At 33.9% G+C, this 14,931-nt stretch overlaps 1 protein-coding gene across 1 annotated transcript in view; it reads right to left on the bottom strand.

The window, feature by feature from the left end:
- Positions 1-14,931, bottom strand: part of LOC122525295 (proteoglycan Cow) — a 107,523-nt gene that overhangs the window by 6,745 nt on the left and 85,847 nt on the right. The window contains exons 5-6 of the mRNA XM_043648009.1: positions 8,596-8,741; positions 4,025-4,182 (exon numbers count right to left, since the gene is read on the bottom strand). Of these exons, the coding sequence (XP_043503944.1) occupies positions 4,025-4,182; positions 8,596-8,741 (304 nt within the window). The remainder of the gene's footprint in view (positions 1-4,024; positions 4,183-8,595; positions 8,742-14,931) is intronic.

The raw sequence follows: 14,931 nt of genomic DNA, 5'->3' as shown, positions 1-14,931 counted from the left end.
AGGTCGAGCATAAATATATAATGACCCCGAACGGATTCGAATTCTATCGAAGGAATGAGAATCTAGCGCGTGTGGAAAGAAATCGAAATAATTCTACAGACAATTTTTTTCTTTTTTTTTTTTTTTCTTTCCATTATATTCGATTATTAAATCGTTAATACCCATTACTACTAACAATCATCGCCCATCATAATCATCATTCACTATTATCACTTATGTGTACACATTCATATACTAATCTCGAATAATTATCTCGAAAGAAATACACGAGTGTGTCTAAGCAATTAGGTTGAATCGAATCGATATTCAATTACCATACTTGACGAGAAAGAACATGGTGTGAAAGATTAGATAAGTTCAACGTTATCGTAACTTTCAAGTATATATATATTTATATATCTTGCAACGAGATTATTATTATTATTATCATCATCATTATTATTATTTCAACTGTCGATACGAGATTGATCAAAAATCGATTATAGAAAGCTTGTATAGGAATTTCTCTATTGACAATTAGTTCGTTTGATAGAGAACGAGAGAACAATCGAGAGGTACTTAAACGCATATTCACGCATACATAGCTGATACACGGGGCACAAGTGCATATAGATATGCATGCACGTGTTCAAGGTACGCACCGCGAATCGGTTAGCGTTTACATATATATGTGGGAGGTGGAAAAGGGAAGGGGAAGTGGGAATAGGGGTGGGTATAGAGTAGTAATGGTGGGGAAACGTTCACTCACTCACTCACTCACTCACTCACTCACTCACTCACTCACTCACTCACTCACTTACTCATTCTCTTTCACTCTTTAATGTTAGTGGTATGAGAGCGATTTCGCGGAGATACTGGATTTGTCAATTTAATTAACAAGATCGTAGATTCACAAGGGCGTTATATATACATATGCATATATATATATGCAAGCATGCATGTGCATATAGGAAGAGAGAGAAAGGAGAGAGGTAGATGGACAGAGGTCGATCGTATGCATTTCGAACGCGTGTATTGCGATAATTGCGCGGCTTGCAGAAACGAATCGAAATAAATTAGTCCTGGTTTCCGCGTGGACTCGCTCGGTTACAACCGAGAATCGGCCATTAAAATAATGTGCCAGTCAGTTTGACCACCGTCCAAGTCGATTAACGTTCTCCACGTTTATTCCGTTAAATTCGCGTTTTGTTTGTTAAAGGTTGTCTATTTTTTTCCCCAAAATTTCATCCCCCTTTCACATATCTCCCCCATAATATATATATTCTTTCTTTATTCGCGCGTTTCCATTTTAAAATCGATTTTATTCATTTTCTTTCCAACGTTTCGCGATTAAGAAATGAATTAAAAAACAAAAAAAAAAAAAGAAAATTCGGACGGATAATCAAAAAAAAAAAAATTGAATCGCGCGATTAAAACTCGACTAGAGAAATCGAATTGAAGTACTCGGATTGGTATTGAATGAAACGAAATGAAATTTTGTCGAAAAAGAAAAATATAGCAATAGAGTATAAAAGAAGAGGGGGGAGAGGGGTTTCGAATTGTTTTCTTAAAATAGGAGGAGATGGAGGGGGAGGGAGGGAGGGAGGGAGGGAGTGTTCGCGTCCTCGATCACGTTGATTTAATTAAGTTGTAAAAGGGAAGGTTGGGATTTAGAGGAGACAAACGAGGATAGCAGAAATGTTGAATAAAACGAGTAGTAGAGGAAAACGAGCTTGTGGAAGACGACGTTTTCCAAGAGAGAAAGAGTGAGAGAGAGAGAGAGAGAGAGAGAGGAGATAGAGAGAGAAACGTTTGCACTACTTTTGGCAATCTTCGTCGATTAGCTCGCTTCAGTACTTTCCCCTTTCCCTCCCCCCCTTTCCCCTCTCCCCTCTTCTTCAACATCTACCAGAGCAAACCCATTCTTCCCTTTACCGCCACTTCTTCACCCTTATCATCCCTTTCTCTCTCTCTCTCTCTCTATTTCTATCTCTGTTTCTCTCGCACGTTGTTGAAGTTTCCGTTTAGTAAAGCCCAAATTAAAAGGAGAAAGTAAAGTGTAGAGACGAGCGCAAACGTCATCGTCGTCGTCGTCGTCGTTTCCTTTTCCCTTTTCCCTTTTCTCGACGAGTATTTCCGACGATACTCTTACTTACTCTCTCTCTCTCTCTCTCTCTCTTTCGGGTAAAAACCCTTTCCCGTGATCGTACTTCGTCAGGGACATCGGACGTTAACAATTCCCCCTTTTTTTCTTTTTTTTTCTCTACTATCATTTTTACTTACTTTTAACCTTGCCACTACAAACTGACTCTCACTCGTCGTTATTTTAATGTTAATATTTTTTTCTTTTTTTTTTTTCGTTTCTTCTATCATTGAAAAAAAAATATAAGTGTTTGTACAAACGTTCGTGTTGTTGTTTCTCACATTAAAAAGGATTTGAACATAATGCATCTTCCTCAAATCTAATCTTATCGGCGAAGGGATTATAATAACCGCGTTTTCGTTATTTTATCGAAATCATTATTATCGATCGATGCATAATCAGTTCGCAAACGTTTGAATTAATCTCACGAAAAAATGAATAAAAAAAAAACAAGAAGGAAAATAAATAAATGAAAATTAATTAACGAGAAAAAAAGTTAAATGCCTTTTCAAAGGGAAAAAACCTTGTTTGCAATAATTTATCGTATTAAATGTTACCGCGAAGCAAACAACTAAGGTTATTTTATGACAAGTTTTTAAAAAAAAAACCCCTAGGGGAAAATATATGTATATGCGATACAAAAATAGGGAAAAAGAAAACATTACAAAACAAGTATATAAAAGGGAAAATTAAAAAGTTCGTTCTAAACTGGACGCGATATCGAGGCCACGAAAAGAATATATATATATACACACACACACACACGTGGTATATACATATATACTTATGTATATATGCTAGGGGACACTAAAAATAATACGCAACAATTTAGCAGACTCGAGGAAGGTTAAAAAGCTGTTCAAGCTCGCGACCTTGTGAATTTACGAGGACCCTGCTCAGCCCTGGTTATAGTGATGATGGTAATGGTGGTAGTGGTAGTGGTGGTGGTGGTGCTTGGTATATACGTGGATCGATAAAAAGCCGACTGCTGTTTCTTGTACGTTGAAGAAACACGGAATACGGTTTGATACTAAACGCTACGACCCTATGGGAAAAGAAGAAATCAACTATGTATATGTGGGTGTATATGTTTTTTTACCCTCTTTTATTTTCTTTTCTTTTTTTTTATTCCTTTCATGTATAACTACTATACCTAACCTCTTTTCGGACCCTTTCCCTCCCTCCCTTCCTTCCTTCCTTCCTTCCTCTTATATTATTTTTCTTTGTTTTTTCACCCTTCGCAAAACGAGATACATAAAATCTCTTTTTCTTATTCTATTCTATCCATCGATCTTTTTCCTTTTTTTTTTTATTTCTCGAAAAACAAACTGTTTGGACTCTTTCTATCGTCTATGTAAAACGAATTCCTCCACCCTCCCCCTCCTGCCAGCCCTACTCTTTCTTTCTTTCTTTCTTTCTTTTATCCACCCTCTCAACCACGAAACTTCCTGGCAACAAAAACTACCACCTTCGCTGCTAGACGGAATCGGATATTGGAATGTTGCCGATAAATCATACATCTCTCTCCTGTATCACTTACGTTCTCTTATTTTTCAACATATATATATATATATATAGAGTAGTATTGTAAATTTTGTGCTCTCACGATAGGACAAAAAACAAAAAGAAGAAGAAGAAGAAACAATTTCGATTTACTTCGATGAAATAAAACTATGTACATAAATTTATATTTTCTCTTTATATAATATATCATCGATCAATAACGTAGCTTTTTACCTTTTCTTTACTTATTATTATTATTATTATTATTATTATTATCATTATTATCTTTTTAAATTAAATCTTGAGAAAAAAAAGAAATAAAAAGAATAATGACGACAGTTTCTTTATTTTATTTAATGTAATAATTTAAAGAACCTTTTTTTTCTTTTTTTTACTTACCTTAGCACGCTTGGTATATTTGAGATAACGATAGTGATGATTGTCATAGTTGAAATCTCTCGGTGTAAGGGTGAAGTCATGATTGCGACCCATTTTTCCCATGAGCGATTTTTGCCGTTGCGTTTGAGTTTTCTTCGAATGCGTACGCAAATCTGTACCTGCGAGAAAAAGCAGACACACGAAAAAAATATAATAAAACATATACAAATTTTATTTCTTTTTTTTTTTTTTTAAACATACATACATACATACATGCACGCATACATATATACACGTAAAAAAAAAAGAAACAAAATATGAATATGAGTAACAAATTCGCGTTGTAAACCTCGTTAATAAATGCACTTTTTTAAATATATGCGCAAGCGAAGTTGCGAGCTTTGCGAGCTTCCAAACGAAACGGATGAACGAACGAACGGATGAACGAACGAACGGAAATGTGGAACACTGATTGCGACTCGACGAAGCGTAATTTCATTTATTCTCGGTTCCCGATGAAAGTACTTCATTCGTTCTACGTACCAGCATCTGAATCATAAATACTGATAAATTGTACGTTAGATGAAGAAGAAAAAGAAGGAAAAGAAGAAGAAAAAGAAGAAGAAGAAATAGAAAATGATCGTAAAAAAGGTGGAACGAGTGAGACACGTTGATATGGTGGTGGTAGTTACCTATAAAGAAGCAGACTAACAAATTCTTTTTTTCTCCCAACCCTCAAAAGAAAACTTGCGACGTGACATTCGTCGTATTCTTTTTTCCTTTTATTTTTTTTTCCTTTTCAATCCTCAGCCAACTCTTCGGAGTTGATCTTTTAATTACCCCCGCCCTCCCCCCTACCTTTTGAATGGAATTATTAATTAAATGAGAATAACCGAACCTTTCTATTCTTTCTTTCTCTTCTTTTTCTTTTTCTTCTTTTTTGTGAATCGAAAAAATTTGCGTCGAATGCAAACAGGAATATATTATGTGCGTAATTATTATTAATATTATTATCATTATAATTAATCGCAGAGAATTGTGCGCATATTTTTATTTTGTCAAATGCATGGAAAAAAAAATAAATATATATATGTATATATAAATCGATTCGATTGTAATGTATGTCCGATAAATTTTCTATTTATCGTTAATACCTCGAAACGAGGCCGGTGACAATTCATTAACCGCTTTACAAACAAATTCTCGTTTTAAAATTAGCATTCGCTCGGGGAGAATTGGTGTACGCCTAAAGCCATCTACCAACAGTAACAGCACACCCCTCCCTCCCTCCCTCCCTCCTCCCTAACTGCCACCCACCCACCCTTTCCCCGCTGCTGTGATTTTTAAACAAATGCCGTAGCAACGTAAATACTTAAAAAAGAAATAGAAAGAGAGACAGAGAGAGAGAAAATTAGCTTTGCTTGACAAAATTCATCGTGTCTACCTTCCTTCTTCTTTTCCTTCAACCCCCCTTCACCCCTCGTAACTCTTTTTAAACAAAAAACTTAGTCGTGAAAAAGTTCGTTCGAGTGTTAAAATCGTTTGACGAAAATCGTTTGACGAAAATCGTGACTTTTAAATCGATTGATTTATCGATGGGTATTTATTATTATTATTATTATTATTCTTTAATAAATTCTAAAGATAAATAATGATTGGGGGACTTGGTTGAAAAGTACTGAGATTCGATTAAGAAAAAAGAGTACTTGTATTTTTTTTCAATTCAATTATCAATTTATCTTTTCAACCCAATCCACGTAAGCGTGGTTATAGTAATGTTATACAATCGATTACGAGAGGTACGAGTAAATAAATCATGGATATTTTTTTTTGAATTTGTTTTTGAAAAATACGAAAAAAAAAGAATACAATATTTTTCTAACGGGTCTTAAACGAGAACTTACGTGAGAATAAATCATTTTCAAATACCACGAAGTACCTCTTACCTCACTATATATATATATATAATATTATGTATTTATTATGAGCTCATATAACCAAGAAGGAATGTAGACTAAGTTCTCTGGTTTGTTTCAATGAATATTATATTTGCTTTAGTCAAGCACATCGTCAAAGATTCAAATAAAGCGTTTTTTGCATTATTTAGAAATAACGAGGAAGGATGTCATGGTTGCAATCCTAATATTATAAAGATATCCGTACAACATACGTGTATACATTTTTCCAAGTAAAAATTGAAGATAATTACAGTCGGTTTCCATAGAAAAATCAATTCCAAAAAATGTTGAAAAGATTAATCGTTATAATACGAAATATTAATAAGTTAAATTACAAATACGATGATTTGTCTATTATTAAGTCAAATGGATATATCGTTTTAATATACATTTATCATTAACATTATAAACATTTTCTAGAACATTTTAAACGATCTTTGTGCGTATGACATTTTATTCTCATATTCGTGCATAGAATACACCTGACACTTGGTTCTTTTTTGGTCCAGTAAATGTCTAAGACACACTTTGTATATAAGAGAATATTATATATATATATATGAGTATGAAAAAGGATATAATAAATTGTGCAATAAATCCTTAGTTCGTTCGCTTGCTTGCTTGCTTGCCTGTTTGCTTGCTTGCTTTCTCGCATACTTCCATACTCGTCGCATATTCGCATACTCGCGTAAGATAAGCGCAGTCTCATATGAAATCCAATTACACGTATTTTGCATGGCCACTTGATGGCACCGAGGCAAGCAAGTAACCAACCAACCAACCAACCAGCATTATGCTCCGTATGACGTTGCTCATTATGCAAATATCATGCTTGTTTACGACGTAGACCAAAGATGATACCACCGATTAAAAATTTCAACGAAAATTTCTTCATTCTTTTACTCCGCGTAACGTGTTCATATATTGTGTCAAGGAAGAAAGAAAAAAAAAAATGAAAAAAGAAAGAAAGAAACGAAGAAAACCGTATTTTTGACAAACACATTTTTCTACGATCATTTATTATACTCTCGAATAAAATAAAAAAAGAAAAAACAACAAAACCCCCGCAAGTTCAAATTAATTATATTTTTCAAAGGTTTCGAAAAATTAAACGAAACGCGTGTTGTATAAATAATAATGCGATGCGGATGGACAATTTTGTTCTCTCTCTCTCTTTTTATTCTTTTTTTATATTTTTTTATTTGATAGATCTAATAATTTGCGGCTAAGCGTGTTAGTTCACGGTGAAAACGTACAAATCGTTTGGATTTTATCGTCTCTCTCTCTCTCTCTCTCTCTCTCTTTTTCTACGTTTTGCAAACCCGTCAACGAGATGCGAAATAATATTTTCCACCAACGAGCGTAGTATTTTTTTCTACCTTTTTTTTTCCTTTTTTTTTTGTTATTCCTATTCCCAACACCATTCATCATGAATATTATAATCGAGCGTTAAACATTCATTTCTTCGACTCGATGATTTTTCATGATATTCATTCAGGGTTGCATTTATGTTTGCATTTGTCTATCTGTCTGTCACTCCGGTGTTAACACGCGCGCACGTGTGTACGCGTGATGACGTGTGTATGCGCGCGCGCGTGTGTGTGTCTGTGTGGGTGTGTATTCACCAACGACGTCGTAACCCTTCTCTTGATTTAATCGGTTGTTACACAGGTTTCTGTATTTATACATAATACATGCATACATACGCGCACGTACACACACACACACACACACCTATACCAATATATAAACATAAGTTAGAATAGATACGTACGTATGTACGTATATACGTAAAGCGTATTGTAGGCGTGACCCTCCCCCCCTCGACGGTTATTGTTCTAACGGGTTACTATGAATATTCATGCAAATCAGCATATCGTCAGATGCATAGGGAAATGCGAACAGATGTAAATACGATGAGGGAGGGAGGTGGGAGAAGGGGGGAGGGGGGAGGGCGAGGGGATACTCCACCGCCGTTAACTTGGAATTTATTATGGCCAACTAAGAATCCTTCGATTCTTATTTTATCTCGTCTACACGTTATTACGCGAATTTTTATTTACAATCACCCCCCACCCTTCTCGTCCATGAAATTGATTTTCTTCTTTTCTTTCACGTTCGTAACATTATCCGCTACTTTTTGATTTCTCATTTCCCCCCCCCCTTTTTCTTTTTTTTTTTTTATTATTCGATATTAAATTTAAAAGGAAGTCATCAAAAAAATAAAAAATTCGCGAGCTCGAAGAGAGTAAAAGTTAAGTACGTTAGTTGTTTCGTTTGGAAAATGAAAAGAAAAATATAATTGCTTCGAATAAATTAATGTAACGTGTGTGAGTACAAAAGAAAAGAAAAAAGAAAAAGAAAAAAAAGTCCATTAAAATAATATTTTTCAGTTAACGTTTATTCGCGTATAATAATAATTAACGTTGAACACACGCGAGAAGAAAGGTGAAAAAGCCATTGAAATTATATTCGAGTTAACTAGCAGTAGCAGTATTAATTCTTTCGAAATATCGACGTTGACACGAAAGAAGGGGGTGGGAGTGGGAGTGGGGGGGGGGTCTTACGAAAGAGGACGAATAAAAAAAAAGAAGAAAAAAGAAGAAAGAACCCTTCGGTGGTAGTGCTGCTCACCTTTGCACGGACAGAAACCTTTGCAGGTAATGTGGACGGAGGTGTGGTGAATACAATTGTGGTATTCCAAACGACACGGCGAGCTGTACGTACGATTGTCGCTTCCGCAAAGGAACGTCGGTTTCACCACAGGACATTCCTGGCACCTAAGGAAAATAACAGACAAAAAAAGATACAAAAGTAAGGTATTATTATGTCGACTTTATCGTCCACTTTTATTTCGATAATAAAATCCATTCGTGTCTGCTCCCCTACGACTAGCAACAAAAAAAGAAAAAATAAATCGATACGAAAAAACGATTAAAAAAAGTAATTCTATATCGTAGATTATGATTTTATTTCTATTTTTATGTGTTTTCTTCTTCTAATTCATAGAAAATATAATACGTTCAATATTTATTTAAAATGATTTTAATAATAATAATAATGTTAGAAACAACGAATTACGTTTCATCATCAAAAATTCAAACCTTTCATTTCTAATAATTAAATTTTATTCGGTGTGCACGCGTGTATAAATAAATTTCTTCTTAAAAAAGAAAATACTATGTATATATAAGTATATATTTCATAGAAAATATAATACGTTCGATATTTATTTAAAATGATTTTAATAATAATAATAATTATGTTAGAAACAACGAATTACGTTTCATCATCAAAAATCAAACCTTTCATTTCTAATAATTAAATTTTATTCAATGTGTACGCGTGTAGATAAATTTCTTCTTAAAAAAGAAAATACTATGTATATATAAGTATATATTTCATAGAAAATATAATACGTTCAATATTTATTTAAAATGATTTTAATAATAATAATAATAATGTTAGAAACAACGAATTACGTTTCATCATCAAAAATTCAAACCTTTCATTTCTAATAATTAAATTTTATTCGGTGTGTACGCGTGTAGATAAATTTCTTCTTAAAAAAGAAAAAATACTATATATATTATTATTATTATTATAATTATATGCGGATATATGTATATATAAGAACAATGTATAAGCAGTATCGCGTGAAATCGCATTATGCCAATGTCGAGGGAAGAATTTTCGGCTTTTAGAAGGTTGCGGTTCGTGCGGATTGCTCGTAGTAACTTTTCTAATTTCAAAAGTACGCGCGCGCGAGTGCACTATTTCAAACCAAACCCTTTTCCACGTCCTCCCACCCTTCCCCCTCCCCCTCATACCCCTTTCTACTCCACCTTCTCCTCCTCCTCCTCCTCTTCGTTCTCTTTTATCCTCCTAGCTATTGCAGTTCCCCAAAAGCATCGGCACTCCGTCGAAAATTCTTCGAACGGAAGTCGCGTAATTAAGGGAGGCTTATAGGCCACGGAAAGAAATAAAATAAAATAAAATAAAAGGGAGAAGGGAGAGAGAGGGGGAAAAAGGATTGCACGGTATACTAATCGACTACGGTCGCATAAAATCGTGAAGAATTTTAATATCGTTTCGGCTAAAAAGTTTTCCAATTTTTGACTATGTAATCATTGTGTATAATACATAAGTGTGTGTGTATACGTTATGTATACGTGTGTATGTATGTATGTATGAAATATAATATACGATACACTGTAAAATATTTTCAAGTTTCTGTTATTCATCGAAATTCACTTCGTTCGTTCGATTATCAATGATGAATTTATGAGTTCTTATCTTTATGACAATTATTTTGTAAGGTTCCTTTTTTTTGGGGGGGGGGGAGTTTGGAAGGAGAGAGAATTTTTTCGAACGTGAAACGTATTAAAAAAAAAAAAAAAAAAGAAAGGGAAGGAAAGAGAAAGAGAGAAACGGATAGTGGAAGAGAACAAAAAAATGTATGTTAACGTGATCAGCGTTACGAACGAGAATAATTTTCACAAAGATCGGTAGGAAATGACGCGTAATAATCGATTAACTCTTTTCGATGTAGTATGTTCGTTGAATGACAAAGAGTTGCTTCACAAAAAAAAATAAAAAGGAACAAAAAAAAAATAGAAAAAAAAGATACAACGTCTATCGTTGTAATACATATATATATATTTTTTTTTTTTAAATCTTTTTCCTATATATATATATATATATATATATATATATATACAAATAAAATATAAATATAAAAATAATAATAAATAAATATAAAAATAATTTGTATAAATATAAATCGAATACGAAAGTCGAAATAAAATAAAATTAACAAAAAGAAAAAAAAGAAAGAAAACGATTCAGGAATTTTCGTATTTTCGAAGAAAAGGGAAATAGTAGTAGTAGTAGTAGCATGAAAATCTTTTCCAACAAAAAGGGCGGGAGCAGGAAGAGGGGAGCAGAAAAAGGGTTTGAGGTACGTTGGTTGTGAACATTTTCATCGGGGAGGATTTTTGTCACGCTCACGTTCTTCACGAAACGATCATCGTTTCGACGTCGTCGTTTTTAACGAACGTGTCTCGTTAACCCGTCCCTACGCTCGTTTCCCTTCATCGTTCTGGGGTTGGTTCTATGAAAAAAGGCGAATGAAGAAAATAGTAGTAAGACTATGACGGTGGTCTACCCTCCCCCCACCTCGTCCACCTCCCCCTCACTCCTCTTTTATTCTATCTTCCTCTCTTCTTTTCTTTTCTTTTTTTTTCTTTTTTTTTCCACTTTTTATTTTTTATTTTTTCTCTCTCTTACTCTCACACCGTTACACCCCCCCCCCCGGCATTAAAGATTTTGGTTTGGCGCTAACAAATTCTTTAACTGTAAATTTACGACTCGTAATTTCGTGGTGGTGGTGGTGATGGTAATGGTGGTGGTGGTGGTGATGGTGATGGTGGTGGCACGTTAAAACGGATAAACGAGGAAGTCTGCCACTGCAACACCATACTTCTCTAGGAAAAGCTACCTAACGCCCTACCTAGTAGGTAGTAGGTAGCTTTTCTTCGAAACAAGCTTGCTAGTAGACGTTAAATTAACTTAATTACCACGATGCTCCATGTTTGAACTAATTACGCGTTTGCCAGATACCGCTAATTTTAGAAGGAAATACGTCTCTTCGTACCATCCCCCCCTCCCCTCCCCCTCTTCCTCTTCCACCTCCTTCTTATTACAAATCTATGCTGTTGTCGTTTCAAATCAAACTTATGTGTTCTCACTTTTATTTTATATTAATGAAAAAAATATTACTTACAGTAGAGAGTAGAAAAGATAGAAGATTATATTATACAGGGTGTCTGAGATTTTCTTTTCAATTGAATACTAGAAAATAAAATGAAAAAAAATAAACAAAAGTGTTACATAAACGTTGATCGTTTTAAGGATTTTTTTTCAAAAAGTTATAATATTAATTGTAAAATAATGAAAATCTAATATTCTAATGCAATTTCTAAATACGATGATATTCGAGTATGATTAATTATTAATACATAGTGAACAATTATATTCGTATGATTATTTCCAATGAATTGTCTTTACGATTGATTATTCCGAATTAATTTTTTTTTTTCTCGAAAAAAAAATCTATGGAAAGTTTTACGGTGCTTTGAAGAAAGCAAATATCGTATCAATGGTAAGTTCAAAGTATAGAAAGAATTTCATTTGTGGGCGAACCTGTTCGTCATAAAATAACGAGTACTTACTTTACCGCGACTTGTATTAAATCTTATTCTGTGTTTTCTTTTTGTTCTTTTTTTTATTTATTATTTCTTTGATTATATTTTTATGATTTTCTCGAATAACACGAAAGTTAAAGTTTTTCAGATTAGTTCGGATTATCTTGCACGCAATATGATTATTCTTATCTCGTTTCGAGTAATGTCAAACGAGTTTGAAGCACGATTTATCGATTATCATCATCGATGATTTTTTTATTCGATTAAAAGCTCATTTGATTTATTTTTCTTAATTGACATTCAATGCGTACTATACACGGTGGAAACATTAAGTTTATCATTTAGTATTTCAAACATATATATATATTATTGATAAAATAAAGAAAATATAATAATTACGATCTTATTTCGAACGTTTTTATCTTTCATAATGCAAAAAAAAAAAGAAAAAAGAAAAAGAGGAATTTGTAGTAATTCGTATTAAATTTGAAAAAGATTTATTGTTCACCCTGTATTACGACAGAGAATGTGACAAGTATAATGGTTTAACTTGAGAAATAGAAAGTCATATAGCAGATAGATAATGCACGTGCCAATCCCCTTTTAATATCTCTCTCTCTCTTTCTCTCTCTTTTTTCTTTATTTCTTTCTTTCCTTTTCTTTTTCTTTTTTATTTCTTTTTTCTTCGTCAGCACTCTTCGACAAGAGTATGTCGAGTTAAGACAAGAGTGGTTTGCTCGAGAAGCATCGAAACTTTCGCCAAATGGCATTTGCAATTTCCACCCCCTCTTTGTTAGACGAAAACTATTCATTCTTTTTCCTTTTCTTTTTCTTTTTCTTCCTTTATTTTCTTTTCTTTTGATCGTGTGCAAACTCGTAACAACTATTATTGCTTCGTAAGATTATTTGTCGAGTATTATTTTCAAAGTTTCTTTTTATTACGTAAACAATTTTTCATAATTAATTTTCTTCTACAATAAATTTGATAAATCTAGCATAACCAAAGTATTCGAATAATTAATTTTTTCGTAGAATAAACAATTTCCTTTTGTAGAATTAATATTCGTTATAATTCATTATTTTTATATTATGATCGTGTGATTTGTAAATAAATTAATGATCTATGTATAAAAAAAATAGAGAAAGAGAGAGAGAGAGAGATACACAATTTATACAATTGCACGTCCTATAAATACACATAATACTGTATATCAGAGATTTATTAGTATTATTTCAGTAAAATATGTGAAAGAGGATAACGCGTTTATACGTTAATCCTTCTCCATTTGTTGTTGTAATCGTAGTTGATAAAAAGAACAAAAAGGTGAAAAAAAAAGAACAAATTTAAATTAAGAAAAATAGCAACGGTAACCGCAAATGATTGATGCCTCGATTCTTTTACGTGCATCACACCACCACCACCACCATCACCACCACCACCCCCACTCCCATTTCGCGCATATTTAATTCCTCTAATTTTCCTTTTTTAACGTTGAAAACCGGCTCGAAAACCAAATCCATTTTATTTCTCTTCCTATTTTCCATTACTCGCTTTTTTAAACATTTTCTCTTGCACGCATATAAACGTCGAAAAATATAACGCCAAATAATTTCCCCTTAATTCCGCGCGCGCGTGCGTACCCGAGTGTTGTAGTTCATTCTCTCTTTTCCCCCATCACAAAAAGCAAACTCCCGCAAAGTACTTTCTTGCGTTTGACGAAAAAAATAAAAGAAAAGAAAAAAGAAATTGAAATAAACAAATAAACAACTAGATTAGATCGCGAAAACGTTGGCCCGTCGTATCCTTTGAAGAAGAACAAGATAAAAACAAATAAAAAAAAAAATTAATAGCGATAAAAAAACAAATAATTAAATAAAAACAACGCACGAGGAGAGAAATGAAAAAGGAGAAAAAAAAAAAAAGAAACCAAAACCACCACCCACCCCCACCACATCCCTACCTTACTGTTATTCTCATCGGGCTAGTTTTCCTTCGATGCCAAGTTTTTCCGAACTTTTGATTTACGCGTCTCTCGATGGTATTCCATGAATACGAAATGTATTCCTCCCTTTCAACTTTTCTTCAATCGCGCCGTTCTCGTGTACCTAAAACCACCCCTGTCCCTCTTCCCTTTCCCAAACTCACCATCCTACTATTCTTCTCTCTCTCTCTCTCTCTCTTTCTTTTTCTCTTTTATTTTTCTCTTGATCATAGTCACTACTCTTCAGAATCTTGCATTGAATCGGAATTCGACCGAAGTTTGCGTTTCAATCGTACCTTATTCTCGATGTACTACAAACGACTAGACGAGCACAAGATGCTTTTTTCCCTCCCGCCCTCACCCCCATCCCCATCCTCATCCCTCCCCCTAGATATGCCGACACCTACATACACGTATACGTGTGTGTGTACACGTATATTTTTGGTGGTGGAAGGGAAGTGACGTCGGCAGAACGAGAAGCAACGATTTTCCTCTACTTACTCTGGAAGCCCCTTTCCTCCCTGCCACCCCCACCCCTCCCCACCCCCCTCTCCACCCCCACTACCGCCCACCCTTCACCCTATTCTTTTCTCTTTTTAAACGCGACCGGACGTATTATTACATCTCCGTGAGACTCTCTTCTAACTTTAGCGTAATCTGAGAAGTTTTCATTTTTTGCTGACTAAATCCATAACGCGGCTAAATTATCTTGCGAAAATGAATTTAACCCGAGTATATATTCGTAGGTTTATCTTTGCAATATATATATATATATATAGCTC

Source organism: Polistes fuscatus, unplaced genomic scaffold, assembly GCF_010416935.1.
Source record: "Polistes fuscatus isolate 324 unplaced genomic scaffold, CU_Pfus_HIC Scaffold9, whole genome shotgun sequence".
Classification (NCBI taxonomy): domain Eukaryota; kingdom Metazoa; phylum Arthropoda; class Insecta; order Hymenoptera; family Vespidae; genus Polistes; species Polistes fuscatus.
This window is presented reverse-complemented; position numbering and strand designations above follow the sequence as displayed.